Raw genomic sequence first — 17,708 nt, 5'->3', positions numbered from 1 at the left:
CTGCCAAGCACTATCAACCAGTTGCTCTCCCTGGTTCGACGGCAGTGCCTCATCAAAAGCCTCATTCACAACAGCCCCCTTAGCCTGCCTCAAGGGAATCCAGGCTGCCCTTTGCAAAGATGGAGGCGGCAGTTTCCTTGCTCTAAATGAAGCTGCGGCTGCCATCTTTGCAAAGGGCAGCCAGTGTCCCTTACTGCAGGCTGTGGCTGAGGAGGCCAGCTGGAGACTGTGGCAGCAGCGGCGGAGCAGCAGTGGTGGCGGGACGGCTGCGGCATGGCGGTGGAGGGTGGTGGTGCAGCAGCAGCGCAGCGGCAGCTATTATGGTGGGACACTGCTGCAGCGGGGGTTGTGGCAGGGCTGGAAGTGGCGTGGCAGTGGCTATTATGGGGGGCAGGGGCAGGGGAGGTGGCAGTGGCAGCAGCATGGCAAGGGTGGCAAGGCAACAGGTGTGGTTGTGGGGTGGTCAGGGTTTTTTTTAGACAGTTTCTGGCCGTCTAATCTCCCCACAAATCAACTAATAATAATTCATACTTCATTGGTTCATGGGGGGAGCTTCGTGCTTCATCAACCTTGACGGATCACGAAGCAGGAGAAATCACAAAAATGGTGATTCATCCCCTTCTCTAATTGAAGTCCCCTTCTCTAATTGAAATCCAATGAATATTTGCTAAAGGTATACTATTCTCTTCTCTTGTTTAGTACATCAGAAAACTGTCTGTTACCCAAAAAAGAGAATATTGGAGATAGAAAATATTTCCTTCAGTGAATAGGTTCCTGTTTGCTTTTTTCTGGAGATATACATTAGGTATAGCTGAGCTTGGAAAGTTACTTTTTAAAAATTTATTTGTTAAGTTACAGTTGCCCCCTTCCACATAGCTACCCTTTATAACTGAAAGTTTTGACAATGATCTCTTTTGAAAGTAATCCTTTTAAATTTATTTCCTTGCTTCTGAAATAATTATTTTAATGTTCGTGGGTTTTTTAAAATTGAAATTATGCAAGCTATAATACAAAACACTCTTTCCATTTAACTTGTCCCTGGGGAGCAGTACAATTAAAAAAAAAACACTTGAAATATGTTATATTTTTCTTCATTCATCTAATGAGTCATATCCCTAGACTAATTTTAAATATTTTTAAGTTACTGTAGTACAATCAATGTCTGCTCACAAGGCTTCTAGATACAGCCTGCTGGGCTCACATGTAAGCCCAGACCCAACCCCCTGCAAAATTGTAGAATGCAGCAAATATTAAGCCATTCTTTGCACATCTAATTCTTAGAAATTTTTGACAGCAATCCTGTTGTGGATCTTTACAATGTGTCAGGTCAGTTCTTCACACATAAAATATTAATGATTTTTTTAAAAATGTCTCAAGGCTCTTGTGGAATACCTTTCATTGCGGGGAAGCCTTTGCAGGCTGCAGGACAGGAAGGGGAAGGTTTTAATTAGTTAAAATCACTACTGCTGTGGTAATTGTATTGGCTGCATAGATTTTTGGTAATTAAGTTTTTTTTTTTAAAAAAAAGCCACATATGATGACATAATCAGCCTTTTGTGGTGTAAAATTGCACAACAGAATTTCAGCCAATATCCTTCACTTTATGGCACATTTGATAATCTACAGTATTGAAAGAATTGATTACTGGATGATTTGAGCAGAAGAATATAATTCTATATGTAATACAGTGTGTCTGGGATGTAAAGAAGACACATAGCAAAGAATGACTCTTTGGAAGGCTTGATGACAAGTCCTAGGCCTTATTTACTTCCAGTGTAAACCTCAAAAGATCTTGAATAAATGAATTTGTGTACAACCATTTTGAAATCAATATACCGACTAGCATGTGATTCTTTTGAATGCTTTCTTTTGAACACCTTCCAACACATGATCATCTCTCTAAGCATATTTTGACTAGCGGCAGTGCTATATTTTCATTTATTTTGCATTTGTATGCTTTTATTCTTTTTAGATTTTAATTGTATTTGTTCACATTAGTCGTAAGCCTCTTTGTTCTTGTAAGAAAAGTGAAGTAGATCAATCAAATAATAATAATAATTTGCAGACTCTCAAAATGCAAAAATAGGCGATATCTTTATAGACTGCCGAGTAACACAGTAAACCGAGCGTTCATTGATTAAACACCACTTCATCAGGATTATACCAGGGTGAATAAATTAAAGTCCAAAACTTAAAAGTCCAAAAGTATATGGCAAGATTTGTGTTTTTTGTTTTGTTTTGTTTTGTTTTGTTTTGTTTTGGCCAGGAACGCTGCTCTCACATGTCAAGTCGAGCCGTTCTTGGGAATTTGCCATTTTGTCTCTTAGATTGAGGTGAGGGGCCTAGTTGCTGTTTTATGGTTGCTATTTAGGCAGCAAAGCACAGACATATGTGTACACACATCTCCATTTGGGAGATGTGTGAACACACACAAACAATCTCTCCAGGATCTCACATTGAAGGAGCTCACGTTTAACAATAAATTGCAAAAAATTATTTCTTAGACAGGATATGTGAAAGTTGGTAACAATATGCCTTCTCTCTGGCTTGTTTCTGATGTTAGCTGTTAGCTGTGGTCATCCTGGCAGTCCGATTTATGGAAGAACAAGTGGAAATGGTTTTAACTTCAATGATGTTGTGACATTCTCTTGTAACACTGGCTATATCATGCAAGGACCAACAAAAGCCCAATGTCAGGCAAACAGGCAATGGAGTCATCCACCGCCAATATGCAAAGGTAAAGGGGGAAAAGATGTTGAACATTTTCAAGGGAAGCTAGTTACATGTAAGGTGAGGTTGGAGGAAATGGTGCAATTAAAGGTTTAAATCCAGTTTTACATGGTGTTGGTGCTGCACTTGACATGGAATAGCTTCCCTTCTCTCTCCTCTCTCCTGCAGCTTTTTCCTTCCAGAGATAAGAGCTGCTCACCTGCTGAATTCTGGTATTCTGGTGGTGCAAATCCTGTGCTGGATTTTGCCCATCCTCTATGCTAGGCATCTGGAAAAAGAACCCTATAATTTAAAGAAACTGGCAAACTGAAAATTTAAGATATTTATATTTGCTTCAAAAATAGTGTTTTCTTCAGATACAGATTGTATAAATGCCGGAGGCTGAGTTCTAAGATGAAACAAAATGTAAAACCATTTAAATTGTATTTGTTTAACTCATTTTACTTTCAGATTTTCTCTCTCCCTAGAGACATCGCTTAAAGTACAAGCTCTTTAGAAAGTTTTTCAAATTGTTTATTTTGTTAGTTTTAAACTTCCATCTATGACTTCTACTTGGTATTTTACTTAATGCTAAATCACTTTGGAATGTTGGTTAGTAATATATAATGTTGTTAACATTATTGCTTTAACTAACAGCAGAAACCCGATATGTCTGTTAACTGCATTTGTTTGCTTTTTAAGCTTAAACATTCATAAAGTTCTAACGTGCAATTTTAAAATAGATTTGCACAACTGAGATGACAAACATCTTGAAATCATGTTCTTTTTTTCTGGAGGGGTACCAATCCCTAGCAGTTGCTTTGAAGACTATGACATTGATTAATGTTAAAATTAATCCAGACATACTGTTGCCTGTTGAAAACTGGTAATCTTGGCAAATAACTGCAAGCTTGCAAGTTTTTTTATATATCATGTTCAACTAATATATCCCCTCTAGTAGATTCTTGTCAGTATGAAAGTAAAAAGAAAATCAGCATTCAAAATTAGAAATGTTACTCATAGGACTGCAAAAGTGGGGGAGGGAATTCCACAGTAAAGGCAATTAGAAAGATCAGTTGACACATTTGTTCTTAGATGTACTTTTTAAGCTCTTGTTTCTGGTACAGATCTACAGTGGTGTCTCGCTTAACGAGGATAATCTGTTCCAGCGAAATCACTGCAGCGCGAAATCCTCGTAAAGAGAAATTAAAAATTCCATTTAAATGCATTGAAAACCCGTTCAATGAGTTCCAACGGGCTGAAAAACTCACCCTCCAGCAAAGATCCTCCATAGGGGCAGCCATTTTCAGTGCCAGTAAAGTGAGGAATCAGTTCAAAAACACAGCGGGGAGCCATTTTACACAGCGGGTGGCCATTTTGAAGCCACCAATCAGGTGTTTTAAAAATGTCGTAATGCGAAGAATCGGTTCCCGAAGCAGGGAACCGATCGTCGCAAAGCAGATTTTGCCTATTAAAACATCATTTTGCGATTGCAAAAGCAATTGCAAAACAGTCATCGTATAGCAGTTTTGTTGTTTAATGAGGCAATCGTTAAGCGAGGCACCACTATATTTATATCCATTGTTTTTTATCTCCTGAGTTTGTTCTCTCCTTATTTTTGTAAATAGAATCATATGCTGCCATGCTACTCCTTAATTAAAACTGTTAGTTCACATGAGGCATTTCTCATTTTTCCCAAGTTTTAAAGCCAGTAACAATCTACATCTAAAGTTTTTTTAATTATAATCAGTAAATAAAATCTTTCACCCTGAACAATACTGCCTCTGAACAGATTTATATATATATGTATACCGTATATATCTAAAAAGATTTTTCCTAAAGGACAGAAATGTCTAACTACAGTAGTTGTAAGTTATGTAAACTATGGAGGCACATATGTGTCTTATTGCTCATCTTCTCTTTCAAATGTTGGTGAATGGAGGCGGGTTCAGTCCTTTCTTTGCTGTCATTCATGTGCATTTGAAAGGCAACTGTAGTGATTAAAGCTGCAATCATATACAGATAAGCCATTCCCCATGGTTCAGAGACTACAGCTGGTAGAGAATGCAATCACCATGATGGACATTATCACTTAACCCCTTATACTTGGAAGGGCACAACCAATTTGCTACAAAGCTAGGTTCAAGATTCTTTTGGTTTATAATGTCCTAAACTACTTAGTACCAGATTGTTTGGAAATGTGTCGTAGATTAGCTAGGCCACTGTTCTGTGGCTGAGATTGTCTTCACTATACCATTGTATAGTGAAGTTCATTTTGATTGCTTTTATGATTGCATTAATGTTTTCTGTTGTGTAATGCTGACCTTACATGGAGTGATGACCCAGTTGACAAGAGGTGGTCAAGCTGGTGAGATACTTCAGTGTAAGATGATTCCATTATCAGTTGACAATTTATCACTGCAAGTTTCTATCACATGAAGAAGCTTTCCATTACAATTTAAAAACCATTTGAAAGCAAGAGGGGGTTGTGAGGATATTGTGATGATTGAGCTGAGAGATAGGAAGCTGATCAAATAAAGAATCAAATAAAGAATCCAGAAGCTACTGTGAACTCCAATATATTCAGTTTTGTTGCACGTAACTCATTACGTTATATGCATGAGCCACATCAGGGGAAAAAATTCCTACCAGTTAGATTCTTGATGCATTTCTCCCATCTATATTATCACTTGGTCATTCAGAAAACTAAAAATGCCACATGATGAGAAGTCATTTCTTTCCAAGGATTCAGAATTTATTTTGCTAATATGCATGTCTTGATACTTGTTTCTTTAAATGAAATGTTCATGTGATATTCCTGTTTCTTTTCTGTTCAGTGGTCAACTGTTCTGATCCAGGAATCCCTGCAAATTCTATAAGAGAAAGTAAAATTGAGCATGGAAATTTCACATATGGAACAGTTGTTTTTTACGATTGCAATTCAGGATATTTTTTATTTGGATCTTCAGTTTTAGTTTGCCAGCCAAATGGTCACTGGGATAAGCCTTTGCCAGAATGCATTAGTAAGTATTTTAGAATATGTGTTCTTATGGTTCTTGATGATGGTGGTGGTGATACAACATTTGTGGGATCCTTTGAAGCGTTAAAATCACTTCATATATATTCTCGATTTGGAATCTTTACAAAAAACCCTTTAAAGTATCACCCATATCACAGGTGGAAGTATTCAGCCTGAGTAAGGGTGGCTTCCATAAGGACAACCAGCTCATTCAAAATTTGAAAGAAGGGTTTTCCTGATTTACAGTTCTGTTTTTTAGCCACTGTGCTACCAGGTTTGCAGTAAGAAGCTGGTTCATAAGCCATGATCCGACTGATACTTTCCTGATCAAGAAACCCTGTCAGTAGATTCAGGAGGAAGTGATTAATCATGCATCCATCCCCACATACAACCTTTCTATGTCCTTAGTATCTTCCCTGGAGAACATGGAGATATCCAGAGTCCTTGGAGGATTCTAGAGCAGACATTTTCATGGCATGGAGACTAGGAGTAGAGGTGCGAAAAAGAAGAATCTCCTGTTGTGAGCACTCAGGGAATGGGAGAAGAATCATCTCCTTTTGCATCCACTGATGGGGCTTCTATAATGGTCAAATATAACCAATTTGGGATTCACCCAAAATGTCTATATAAAATAATCGGGAATAGCTCAAGGTGGTTACACTTTCTCAACATATATGCATGATTTGGATAGGCTTAATTTCCTGTTTAAAAGGAAGTTGTCCTGACAGTTGTTGGGCATGACCAAGGCTTGAAGCGTGCTGCTTACTTGAAGCCTACAACTGGGCTTTCTCTCCAGGTGAACCCAATTTAAGTGTCTGTAAGGTCTGTTTCTGACAGGTGGAACTCCGAGAAAGTTGAATTATGAGAATTCAAAAGGATAATGCTAGTCTAAAAATCGATTTTTGTAAAATCTGGCCAATGTTTTATGGCAAATCACACATCCTATAATATACAATAGTATATCAATAATACCACACTAGTATAGAAACAGTTGAAATAATGTTATACATAACATCGCTAAGAAGATAGCAAAGGTATGATAGTTAAAAGAATGTAAAATACCAAACATATTTCATTAACGGTCCTTGAAAAATGGGGCAAATAACTGAATGGGTCAAAAACATCTCATTCTGCTGACTGCATCCCCAGACTGTACACGCATTTCTGTTAATCCAAGTGGGTTTATGTGCCTTTGTTAATTATATGCATTTCATGTGCAGTTTAAAATAATTTATTTGCTCTTATTTGTTAAATGTACCCATGATTCTGCGTCCATGTGTGTTTCTCTGAAACACATTGGAAATTGATACTTCAATTTCTACAAGATTTATTCCATTTAGGGTAGTGGGGATAATTGCTGAATTCTTCATCCTTGTTGATTTAAGCTGTCTCAACTGTGCTGAGACACTTCAGTGAGATGTTTTAAAACCCCTACAGAATTCTTCAGCTCTAGCTAGTGAGGCAAAGAGCTTCTTCACCCTTTAAAGTCTCTTCAATTTGCAAAAAGAAAAAAAGAAAAAAGAAAAAAAGAGTCTTTCTCCTTGAAAAGCACAGAAACAAACCACACATGTACACGGCAAGCACAGAATAGGTGCAGTGCTTGTTACTAAAAATGCAAATCAACCGTACAGTGCTTCAGAAAACAAAGTAGCAGTTCACACAATTGCATGAATTTCACAGTTTTCTGCAAAATTTTTCTTTCTTTTTGAAGACTGTGAAATTCATGCAATTATGTGCTTGCTTTGCCAAAGAGACAGCTCTCTCAAGAATGTCAGGGTTTCCTAACCATCCTTCTAAGGAAAAGAGGAGTGCTGTGGTTTCTGATCCTTCGGTGCAAGGACAAAACGTGTTACATCCCGAATTCCATTTTTTAAATAGCCTTGGGATGTGTAAAACAGTATTTCCATAATAAAACATGAACTTCACCCCAGCTGAGCTCTTCCACTCTTACTGATTCAAATCTTTTACTCACAAGCTTTCTTTTCCTTAGTTCCACCTTTTTCAGCTGAACCAATATTTCATAGGAGTTAAACATGCACTTTTAAAGTTTCTAAGGCTAGTTCCAAAGCAAAATCTTGATGTTGTTTGTTGTAGTGGTTGTTACTTTGATTCCCTCTTTATTCCGCTCCTGGGCTGAAGGATCCATACCTGTCTCTTCTTGCCATTTTATCTTTCCAACAACCCTGTGAGATGGGTCATCCCTTTGCCTGGCCCAAACTCATCTAGAGAGCTTTGTGGATCAGTAGAGATTAGAAGCTAGATCTTCTAAGGCCAAGGCCAAGTGTAACTGCTATGATACTGACTATCAAGTAAAATATTTTGGCTAATATCAAAGTATCAGATGATCAACCTTCACCAGTTCATGAAGGTAGACACCTCTGAAACAGCTTTCATTGCATTATTCATTCAGCATTAGCCATTGACTGCAATCTTCTGTTTTTACGCCAATCAGTAATTCCAAAATAGGATAATTATTTGTCAACCAGTGTGCATATTTACAAGGATATATAGAAACACCTTACCGTTGTTTGTTACATCAGTTTTCTGACAGACTCATATAAGGGACACAATGTTAGTAGTTTTGATTGTTTGCCACAATGTGCCAAATATGGTGACAGTGGTAAAGGTGGACAGAAAAAAATTAGTTTGGTGATTATAATGTAATTTTTATCTCAATATTTATGCATCGTAGTGGTTGACTGTGGTCATCCTGGCATTCCTCCAAATGCAATCCTGTCTGGAGAGAAATTTACATTTGGATCTACGGTTCGGTATTCTTGTACAGGAAGGCGGTCATTAATAGGCCAGCTATCTCGGACATGTCAGTTGAATGGACACTGGAGTGGATCTATGCCTCATTGCTCAGGTACCACTTTTAAAGTATGTGAATGTGATTTTGAAACCAATTATAACCTTGTACTACTTTTGGCTGGAAATTTTTTGCCTTTCAGGGATCTAACCAAACCTAAGCCACAAAATATAGCTGTAGTCCAAGCAAAGTTTTTCAAAGAACACCAAGAGTGGAAATAGAAGATTTCTAATGATGTTTAGCATGAAAGATGAATGCTCATAATGACACAGGATGATTGACAAGTTCACCATGAATATGTTTATTCCTTACATATTGTTGGGATATACAGACAGGCTTTTGCCAGTATCCTGTTCAAGCTGGTGTAACATAAATTTATGCTGGCCTAAATGGGTTTCTCTCAGCAACTGTGCAATTGATTGCATGTCCCCAGCATGACTGATTGCAGGTTTTTCCAGCGGAAGTAGTTCAGAGATAGGACTTCCACCTCAGAACTAACATAATAGGATTTTGCTCTTTCCATCATTACCTCACCCTTGATTTTTTTTATTTTATTGGCCATCATGCAGAATGACTGTTTGATAACTCTGTTCTAGGTTTAGTTGTGATAAGCTGATAGGCTCTTTAAAGAATACCATTTGACAAAGAAAGACTTTCATTTATACTATAGAATGATCTATAGTATGTATATCTTTTTTAAAAAACTCCAACTCCCAGAATTCTCCAAGAATTCCCTGGGCAAAATTTTGGGACTTCCTGTCAGTAGGTGTGTGTCTGTGGGCAGAAATGCCTAGAATTCTGCCCAGGGAAACCTTGGAGAATTCTGGGAGGTGAAGTTCAAAAGACAAAATAAAAAAATAATAAAAAGATACCCTCCTGTTTCTTGGCACAAGACTCAAATTAGTAATTCCAGACACCAACATGAATGTCAATAAACTGTCTAAGTATATTGCCACCTAGTGGCTAAGCTATATATTACCTTAAAAACCTAGCTAGCAAATATAACCGTAAAGTCATAGCTATCAGCTATGTGTTCAAGAATAATTGAAGTGGACCATGCAAGGTTTCCAGTATGGTTTACGAACACAAGTACAAATATTCATATTCATAATACAGATTGGAACCATTGTATGGCAGGTAAGGGGACCTTGTGTTCCCCGCCTCCCCGTGGTCCTTTTCTGTTCTTGCCCCACCACATCTTTAATTTATATAACTAAAAAGTAATTCATTACAACAGACAGATCACTTTCTCATAGTGGAAGGTTGCAAGTCTGGGTGTCCTCAAAAGAGGATCATGGGTGGAAAGAAGAGGGTAATTCTTCCCCCCCCCATTTTTCGATGCATAGAAAGCATTTGACAATATGAACTGGAATTTCCTGCTGACACAGTTGCAATTAATGAAAGCTGGAGAAAAGTTTAGAAAAGTTTAGGTAGTTTTACTACCTCCCCTAATAACACAATAGAGTGCAATCTAAATTGGTCCCCTCAAATTTACATTAAGATGACAAGACAAGGACTCTATAGAAGATTAAGATAATCAATAAATAAACAGATATTTTCACTTTAACTGAAATATTTCCTCTGTTCATTGTCCATTTTTACTCAAGTTCCCAAATGTTTGGAAAATGGACTATGAAGGGCATTTGACAGATGTCCTGTTATTAGGCAATAGGGATATAGTGTGGTATCATATGCTGTGTTCAATTACAGCTTTGTCACAGTCTTGTAGATAGAGGGATGTCAGTGATAGAGTTGTGATTCTCAGTCCCAAATTTGTCTGTTCACTGAAACAGATACTGTATTACTGAAGCAGCTATTCTGCTGTGCAAGTACCTAACAGGCAACAAATATTGTCAACATAGAATAATAGATGTTGGAAGGGACCAGTTTCCAACATGTCACACTCCAGCATGGCCAGAACCCAGGGTGCAGCAATGTGGATAAAGCACAGAATAATGGGATGGGTCCAAACTCTATTTTCCACTGCTGGTTGAGTAACAGAGATAAGAATTAATATGCAATAGGAATGGATTTAACTTCAGTTCTAATAAGACGTTTGAGAAGTTTCTGCTTCTTACACAAGAGAACTTTGCCTTTAAGTCCTATAGAAAAATGTGAAGTTCTGAAAAGAGGTCACTGCCCATTTTTCATGGTTCCAAGGCCAAAACCCAGACCTTCTACTGGCAAATGTGGATTCTGATGACATGGCTGATAGAAAGATTGTGTTCAGAAAACATTCTAGAAGAGAGGTGTTCATAGACGGTGAAGCTCAGTGCCAATCACAACTTCATCTACCACATCCAGTGACAGCGGGAAGCATTTATGGAATTGTTATGATTGTGCTGTGGCAATAGTCAAGGTAAGTCAGGAGTTGCATCAGAAGCCACTGATCACAAATGAAGAGTAAATCAGGACTAAAAGATTATTGAAGAGACAGAACTGAACAGCAATCCAAAACACAGCACTCAAGAATAATCAGAGATGCAGGAATATATTCATTTTTTTTATTCAAGCAAAGATTTGCTGAAACAGACAGTATTTTTTTTCTGAAGTTCCAGAAGCTGCCAGCTACCATAGGAGATATTGGCAGGAGTAGACAACAAAGTAGGGACATGGTGGCGCTGCGGGCTAAACCACAGAAGCCTGTGCTGCAGGGTCAGAAGACCAAGCAGTCGTAAGATCGAATCCACGTGACGGAGTGAGCTCCCGTCGCTTGTCCCAGCTCCCGCCAACCTAGCAGTTCGAAAGCATGCAAATGCAAGTAGATAAATAGGGACCACTTCGGTGGGAAGGTAACAGCGTTCCGTGTCTAAGTTGCACTGGCCATGTGACCACGGAAGTTTGTCTTCGGACAAACGCTGGCTCTATGGCTTGGAAACAGGGATGAGCACCACCCCCTAGAGTCAAACACGACTGGACAAAAATTGTCAAGGGGAACCTTTACCTTTACCTTTTAGACAACAAAGTAACTTTTCCAAGCTTTGCTCCTTCCTGTGGACAGTCTAGGTACGAAAGGATCTTCACTGAAAGGGCTGCAGTCTATGCTTTTGTGATTCCTTCCACAAGGCAGCTGCATATAGATCCTAGAGTCTCTGGGCAAAAGAAGGGCAGTTTCTTTGAGATAAGGATGCCTTGACAATTTGATTTTCCTTTCTCCTATATGATCCCTCTCTCTTCGAGTAAGGTGAGGGCTAATTTAACTAACAGCCAGATTTGTACATCCCCCAAAAAGCTGTTTCCAGATATTGTAATCCAGTTCTCATCAGTTTAAGTGTATCAAAACATTTAAATAGAGAAAAATGTGAACTTAAATACATGTGCATTTAAATACTATAAATACATATATTCTGCTTTTCAATTTTGTACTGCTCCCTGCTTATGTCATAAAATATGATTAGGTCACTGTGATTTTTAATGCTTACATAACAGTTAAGACTATATTTTTTACGTATAAAGTGTCTTGGGAAAAATTTTTTACAGACTTCCAGATCTTGGCTATAATTATTTGCAGATTCTCAAAGGCTTTCATGGCCAGGATCCGATGGTTGTTGTGGTTTTTTCGGCCTCTTTGGTCGTGTTCTGAAGACTTTGGCCGTGTTGTTTGGACTCAACTATCCAAAGAAACTGCACCAGAGCACAGACAGAGTTCTGACTCCTGTCCTCTGAAGATGCCGGCCACAGAGACTGGCGAAAAATTTGGAAGAACAACCTTCAGAACACGGCCAGAGCCCGAAAAACCCACAGGAACCATTTGCAGATTAATTTGAATTTACCAAATAAGAGATCATTACTTGTATTGGGCAGAGAGTAACTATGCTAGTGTTTGTGCCACTGAAGATTATTGGTCATGTGTCTTCCTTGTGAAATATCCCATCACATCCTATGATATTCATCATAGTTATAAAAAGATAAACATGAATGTGTTCATTAAGAATGACTAACAGGAAGACCATACTTAACTGTCTTCAGAGTGTAAAATGGCAGAATACTGCTTCTGCGACTCTGCACTACAAAAAGCCTCCTAAACTTTACATGCAGGCTCTTTTGGCTCTGAAACAGAGCTAGTTCACCTGCTACTTTGACTAAATAGGACCAGCTATGTTATAGTTCTAGAAAATTGTTTCCCATTACCATTATTTTATATAGGACAATTATCCAGTAGCTGGTTGAATAGCTCAGTGGTTTAGCTACGTGGCTGGGAGACTGATTCCCCACTGGGAGAAAACCCAGCCAGTGAAGCCTTGGGCAAACTACAAAGTCCCAGAAGTACCCCTCCTCATCCCACAAGAGTCAGCATAAATCAGAATTGACTTGATGGCATTCAATTATGCAATTATGTCATTGTCATAATTGTCACAATTGTCATCATCCTTAAATAGCAGACACAGTCAATCAAAATTATAAAAATATTGATTAGTATTATAAAACAGATACAAGTTTTAACCAAAAACTGAAGTATCTGTTAAATATTAGCGCAGTATGTATCTGTTCCTAATATGGCTCTTCTTCTTCTTCTTCTTCTTCTTCTTCTTCTTCTTCTTCTTCTTCTTCTTCTTCTTCTTCATCATCATCATCATCATCATCATCATCATCATCATCATCATCATCATCATTATTATTATTATTATTATTATTATTATTATTATTATTATTATTATTATTATTATTATTATTATTATTATTATTATTGTGGGTTGTTCTGAAATTTTGCTCCCCCCCCCGCGAGCTGGGTACTCATTTTTCCAACCTCGGAAGGATAGAAGGGTGAGTCAACCTTGAGCTGGCTACCTGAGTCATGAGCACAGTTTTGACTGCAGTCTAGCAGTTTAACCACTGTGCCAGGGCAGTAGTAGAGAGGAGTCTTGAGAGTTTGGAAAAACATTCTGAAAAAGGTGGAACAATGCACCCTTTTATTGAAATTCAGGGCACAGTGGCAAGCACATCCAGACCCAGAACCAATGTGATATTGTCTTTATGTGCTCACTAATGATATGTTCATCTTCTCCTTACGTTTATAATGGGTCTTACTTATCTTATACATTCCATGATTTGTAGTTTCTAGCTTTGCAAGAAACAAGTTCCAACTGCTGATTTCAAATTCAGCTGAAGTTTCTGTCAGAGTGGATACAATACCGCAGGACTGATGGATACTATCAGGAATAATTTGTGCAGGGGATGTAGGAGAGGAATGCTGAATGAGAGATGGGTTGCTTATTCCTGAACATTTATTTAGTTATGATCAAGAGACCCGCAGCATGGCATTTTCACCAAGCCCTGTTCTGACAAGAGCTTAGGCCTGACCTGTGATTATAAATTGATTCTTCATAATTGCTTTGTTCTTCTGTTGGCTGTGCAATATGTTGTTTCCTGCTTTTATTGTTATGAAGAATGCTTCCATGTTGTTGTTTTTGACTCATGCTTGTTAGATTCTCTAGAAAGCATATGTTCTAAACAAAACAAATCAGTGTGCTTAAATAAATACATCTGGAGCCCAATATTGTATACATCTGCTCAATAGTGAGAAGCTTTCCTGGTTTGGTTCCAGGTAAGTGAGGATGAAAGAATCTATAACAGCAAAGCTTTTCTCTGGAGCAATGCCTTAGTAATCTCAGGAAGGCACACCTTAATTTTTAAGCTGTTTTCAGAGCCCAACTACAAAGCAAAAAAAAATTCAGAATTTGGTATTATGCTATCTTGAAATGTAGGAAGAGAAATTCACTCCTTTCTGTGTATGAAAATGGAAGAGAAGGGATCCCCACCACCGCCTATCTATTCTATTTTTTATTCATAAATAGTACCTCTGTGAATAGCTCCTTCAAGGCTGAAGCAGTTAGAACACCATTCAGAACTCACTTCTGCTCTTGACAGAATGCAGGAGCATTCATGTAATACAAGACCAGTGCAGTTTACTGTCTCCTCATCATATCTAGTCATCTGTGAAGTGGTGTTTTTTTTTTTAATGCCAAATGTTGAAAAATGTTGCTGTTTGCTGAAGAGGAGGTTAAACTTCATCTTGTTTTACCTCAGCGCAGATGGAGTATTTCATGCTCAGGGTCTAACTGGACATTAGAAACACATATCTTCACTTCTCTTCACATTTGAAACAGCTCACCTGCTTGAAGCTTGCGATATTTGAAATGAAATTTGAATGAAATTGAATTGAATTTAAAATTTCCTACACACACACACACACACACACACACACACACACACACACACACACACACACACACACACACACACACACACACACACACACACACACACACACACACACACACACACACACACACACACACACACACGTACGTTCTGAGACTCTCGGGGGAGCCTTTTTTCACCCGGAAAGTCTTTGAAAACTTCAGGACAGGGGAGGGAATTTTTAATATTAGAAAATCACGAGTGTCGATTTAGTGGCAATTTTCTTATATTAAAAGCCCCTTTACTTGGTTTATTGCAAATATTTAGACACTGGCCTTTCTACAGAATATTGGTACTAGAACTGTTCCAGTCAACCCATTGATTTAAATTGGAATTGTTGTGCTTCCTGGGAGAACAGACAGCCTGTGTAGCCGTGGACAAGCCACACAGTCCCAGGATGCCCACCAGAAAAAGGGGAATGGTAAACCACTTCTGAGCAGTCTATATCTAGAAAACTCAAACAAGAGTCACAACAAATAAGAAATGGCTTGACAGCACATGATGATAATGATGATGATGATTAAAAAGCACCAGGCACAGTCCATCAAAATTATAAAAACATTGACTGGTATTATATAACAAGTTTTAACCAAAAACCTAAGTATCTGTTAAATATCAGCACAATATCTTTGCTGTTCCTATTATTACTGTCCCAGAAGTGCCCCCCCCCCCAAAGAAGGGAATGGTAACTCACTTCTGCATGATCTCTACCTAGAAAACCCTGGAAAGAGTCACCATAAAACAGAATTGACTTGACAGCAATAATAATAATAATAATAATAATAATAATAATAATAATAATAATAATAATAATAATAATAATAATAATAATAATAATAATAATAATAATAATAATAATAATAATAATTATTATTATTATTATTATTATTATTATTATTATTATTATTATTATTATTATTATTATTATTATTATTATTATTATTAATTTGCAGAGCTGTGTTAGTACAGCAGAAATAAGATGAGTAGGAGTGGCTTCTTGAATAATTCCTTTATTCAGTTTCTGAGTGTGCGTGACTTCATCTGATTCCACATACGTTGCACATACCCCCAAATAAAAAAAGGAACCCTATCATTAATGACAGTCTGCCACTCCCAGTGGTATAATTTTTGCTGTGCCAGCAGCGCTGTGTGAGATCATACTGGCCAGTGTTTTACAGTGGGCTATAGCAAACTGAGAATTTAAAAAAAAATACAATGAACTAGGAAATTGGAGCATGAACTAGTTAAATTTTCTATTTAAACACTCTAAAGCAGTTTATGTAAGGCACTTGCAGTTTCTGTGAAATGTATTCAAAGAACAAATCACATGTAAAATTGTCGTAAGATATTAAAGGGCAGATTTAGGTATGCTTTCCCACAACATATTTTAACTTGTACATCAATTCCAAGTGTTCTTCTGTTGCAGTGGTTCCCAACCTTGGATAACCCAGGTGTTCTTGGACTGCAGTTTCCAAAACCCTTCACCACCAGCAGTGCTAGATGAGGTTCCTGGGTGTTGCAGTCCAAGAATTCCTGATTACTTAAGGTTGGGAACAACACATTTGGATACATATGTTTTTTGCAGTTTGGATAAGCTTATTTTTTTTAAAAAAGCCTTAATGTCACATATATTACAATCAAATAATTTTTGTACCATAAATTGCAGGTGATACTACAGGATCTTGTGGAGACCCTGGAATTCCTGGTCATGGGTCTAGAGATGGAAGCAATTTTAGAGTTAAAAGTACTGTGCAATTTTCTTGTGAGCTTGGTTATATCCTTCACGGATCAGAGGAAAGGACATGTCTGGGAAATGGAAGTTGGACAGGAAAGCAACCAGAATGTAAAGGTAAATTACACTTTAATTACACTGTTATTAAAACAGTAGTTAGACTATCTTCGAAGAGAGCCAGTACAGTGTAGTGGATATAGATATAGTAGTAGACTAGGATTCCAGACAGTTGGGTTCAAATTTCACAGTGGTAAAACCATTCCTTGAACATTTCACATACCTTGAAAGCCTTGTTAGAGTAACTATATGTCAGAAATGACTTGACAGAAGACAGAGTCATAGAATAATTGAGTTGGAAGGGATCTTTAAGGCCATTGTGTCCAACCCCTGTCCATGGTAGGAATTCAAATCAAAGCATTTCTGACAATTTTCCGACCAGCATTTCCAGTTCAATTTTCTCTTGAATGCCTCACCACTTCCTGAGGTCATGGATTCCATTGTTGTATTACTCTAACACTAAGAAGTTTTCCTGATATTCAGCAAAATCTGGCTTCCCGTAGCTTGAGCTATCTACAGCACATTGTCTTTAAAGGCTTTCTAATTGAGAGAAGCTCACTTGCTATGCATTTGTCATATGCACAGCACAGATGTTATCTTATCTATATCGTTTACATTGCAATGGCCCTGGTATAGCAGGCATGATAATGAAATGGTCTAGTACAGTGGTTCCCAACCTTGGGTAACCCAAGGTTAGGAAGCACCCAAGTCCCAGAAATCCCGTCCAGAACAGCTGGTGGAGAAGGCTTCTTGGAATTGCAGTCACGAACACCTGGGATATGCAAGGTTAGGAAGCACTGGTCTAGTGGAAGAGCAGTGAGACTCCCTCAAAGAAAAAAATGCAGGATTTATACCTTTTATTTTCTATTCCACTGTCGCTATAGTAACAAGGAAGGCTAATGAGGAGATGGACAAGAGGTGTGAAGTAGTCTATGGGAAGAAATAGATTAGAAAGGAAAAAATTACCTTCTGATAATGTGGTAATGAGGCTGCACTTGGAGTCCATTTCTAGTTACCACAATACCAAAAAGACACTGAGGCCCTGGAAGGGCTTCAGAGAAGAGCAACAAAGATGATAAGGAGACTGGAGGCTAAATCCTATGAAGAATGACTAAAAGAACTAGGTATGTTTAGCGTAACAAAGAGAGGACTGTGGAGGGAGACATGATAGCAGTCTTCCA

The 17,708-nt window shown here is 38.0% G+C and overlaps 1 protein-coding gene across 6 annotated transcripts in view; it reads left to right on the top strand.

The window, feature by feature from the left end:
* The window catches only part of CSMD3 (CUB and Sushi multiple domains 3), a 700,243-nt gene that overhangs the window by 631,323 nt on the left and 51,212 nt on the right, over positions 1 to 17,708 (top strand). For 5 of the 6 annotated variants that reach the window (XM_072999268.2, XM_072999267.2, XM_072999266.2 and 2 more), the window contains 4 exons: positions 2,564 to 2,737; positions 5,547 to 5,732; positions 8,421 to 8,594; positions 16,405 to 16,587. In XM_072999268.2, coding sequence (XP_072855369.2) covers positions 2,564 to 2,737; positions 5,547 to 5,732; positions 8,421 to 8,594; positions 16,405 to 16,587 — 717 coding nt within the window. Of the gene's footprint in view, positions 1 to 2,563; positions 2,738 to 5,546; positions 5,733 to 8,420; positions 8,609 to 16,404; positions 16,588 to 17,708 lie in introns of all 6 variants that reach the window. The other variant, XR_013544184.1, reaches the window with a different exon arrangement.

Source organism: Pogona vitticeps, chromosome 4 (genome assembly GCF_051106095.1).
Source record: "Pogona vitticeps strain Pit_001003342236 chromosome 4, PviZW2.1, whole genome shotgun sequence".
Classification (NCBI taxonomy): Eukaryota; Metazoa; Chordata; class Lepidosauria; order Squamata; family Agamidae; genus Pogona; species Pogona vitticeps.
Note: the sequence above shows the minus strand (reverse complement) of the source record. Positions and strands in the feature narration are given on the sequence as shown.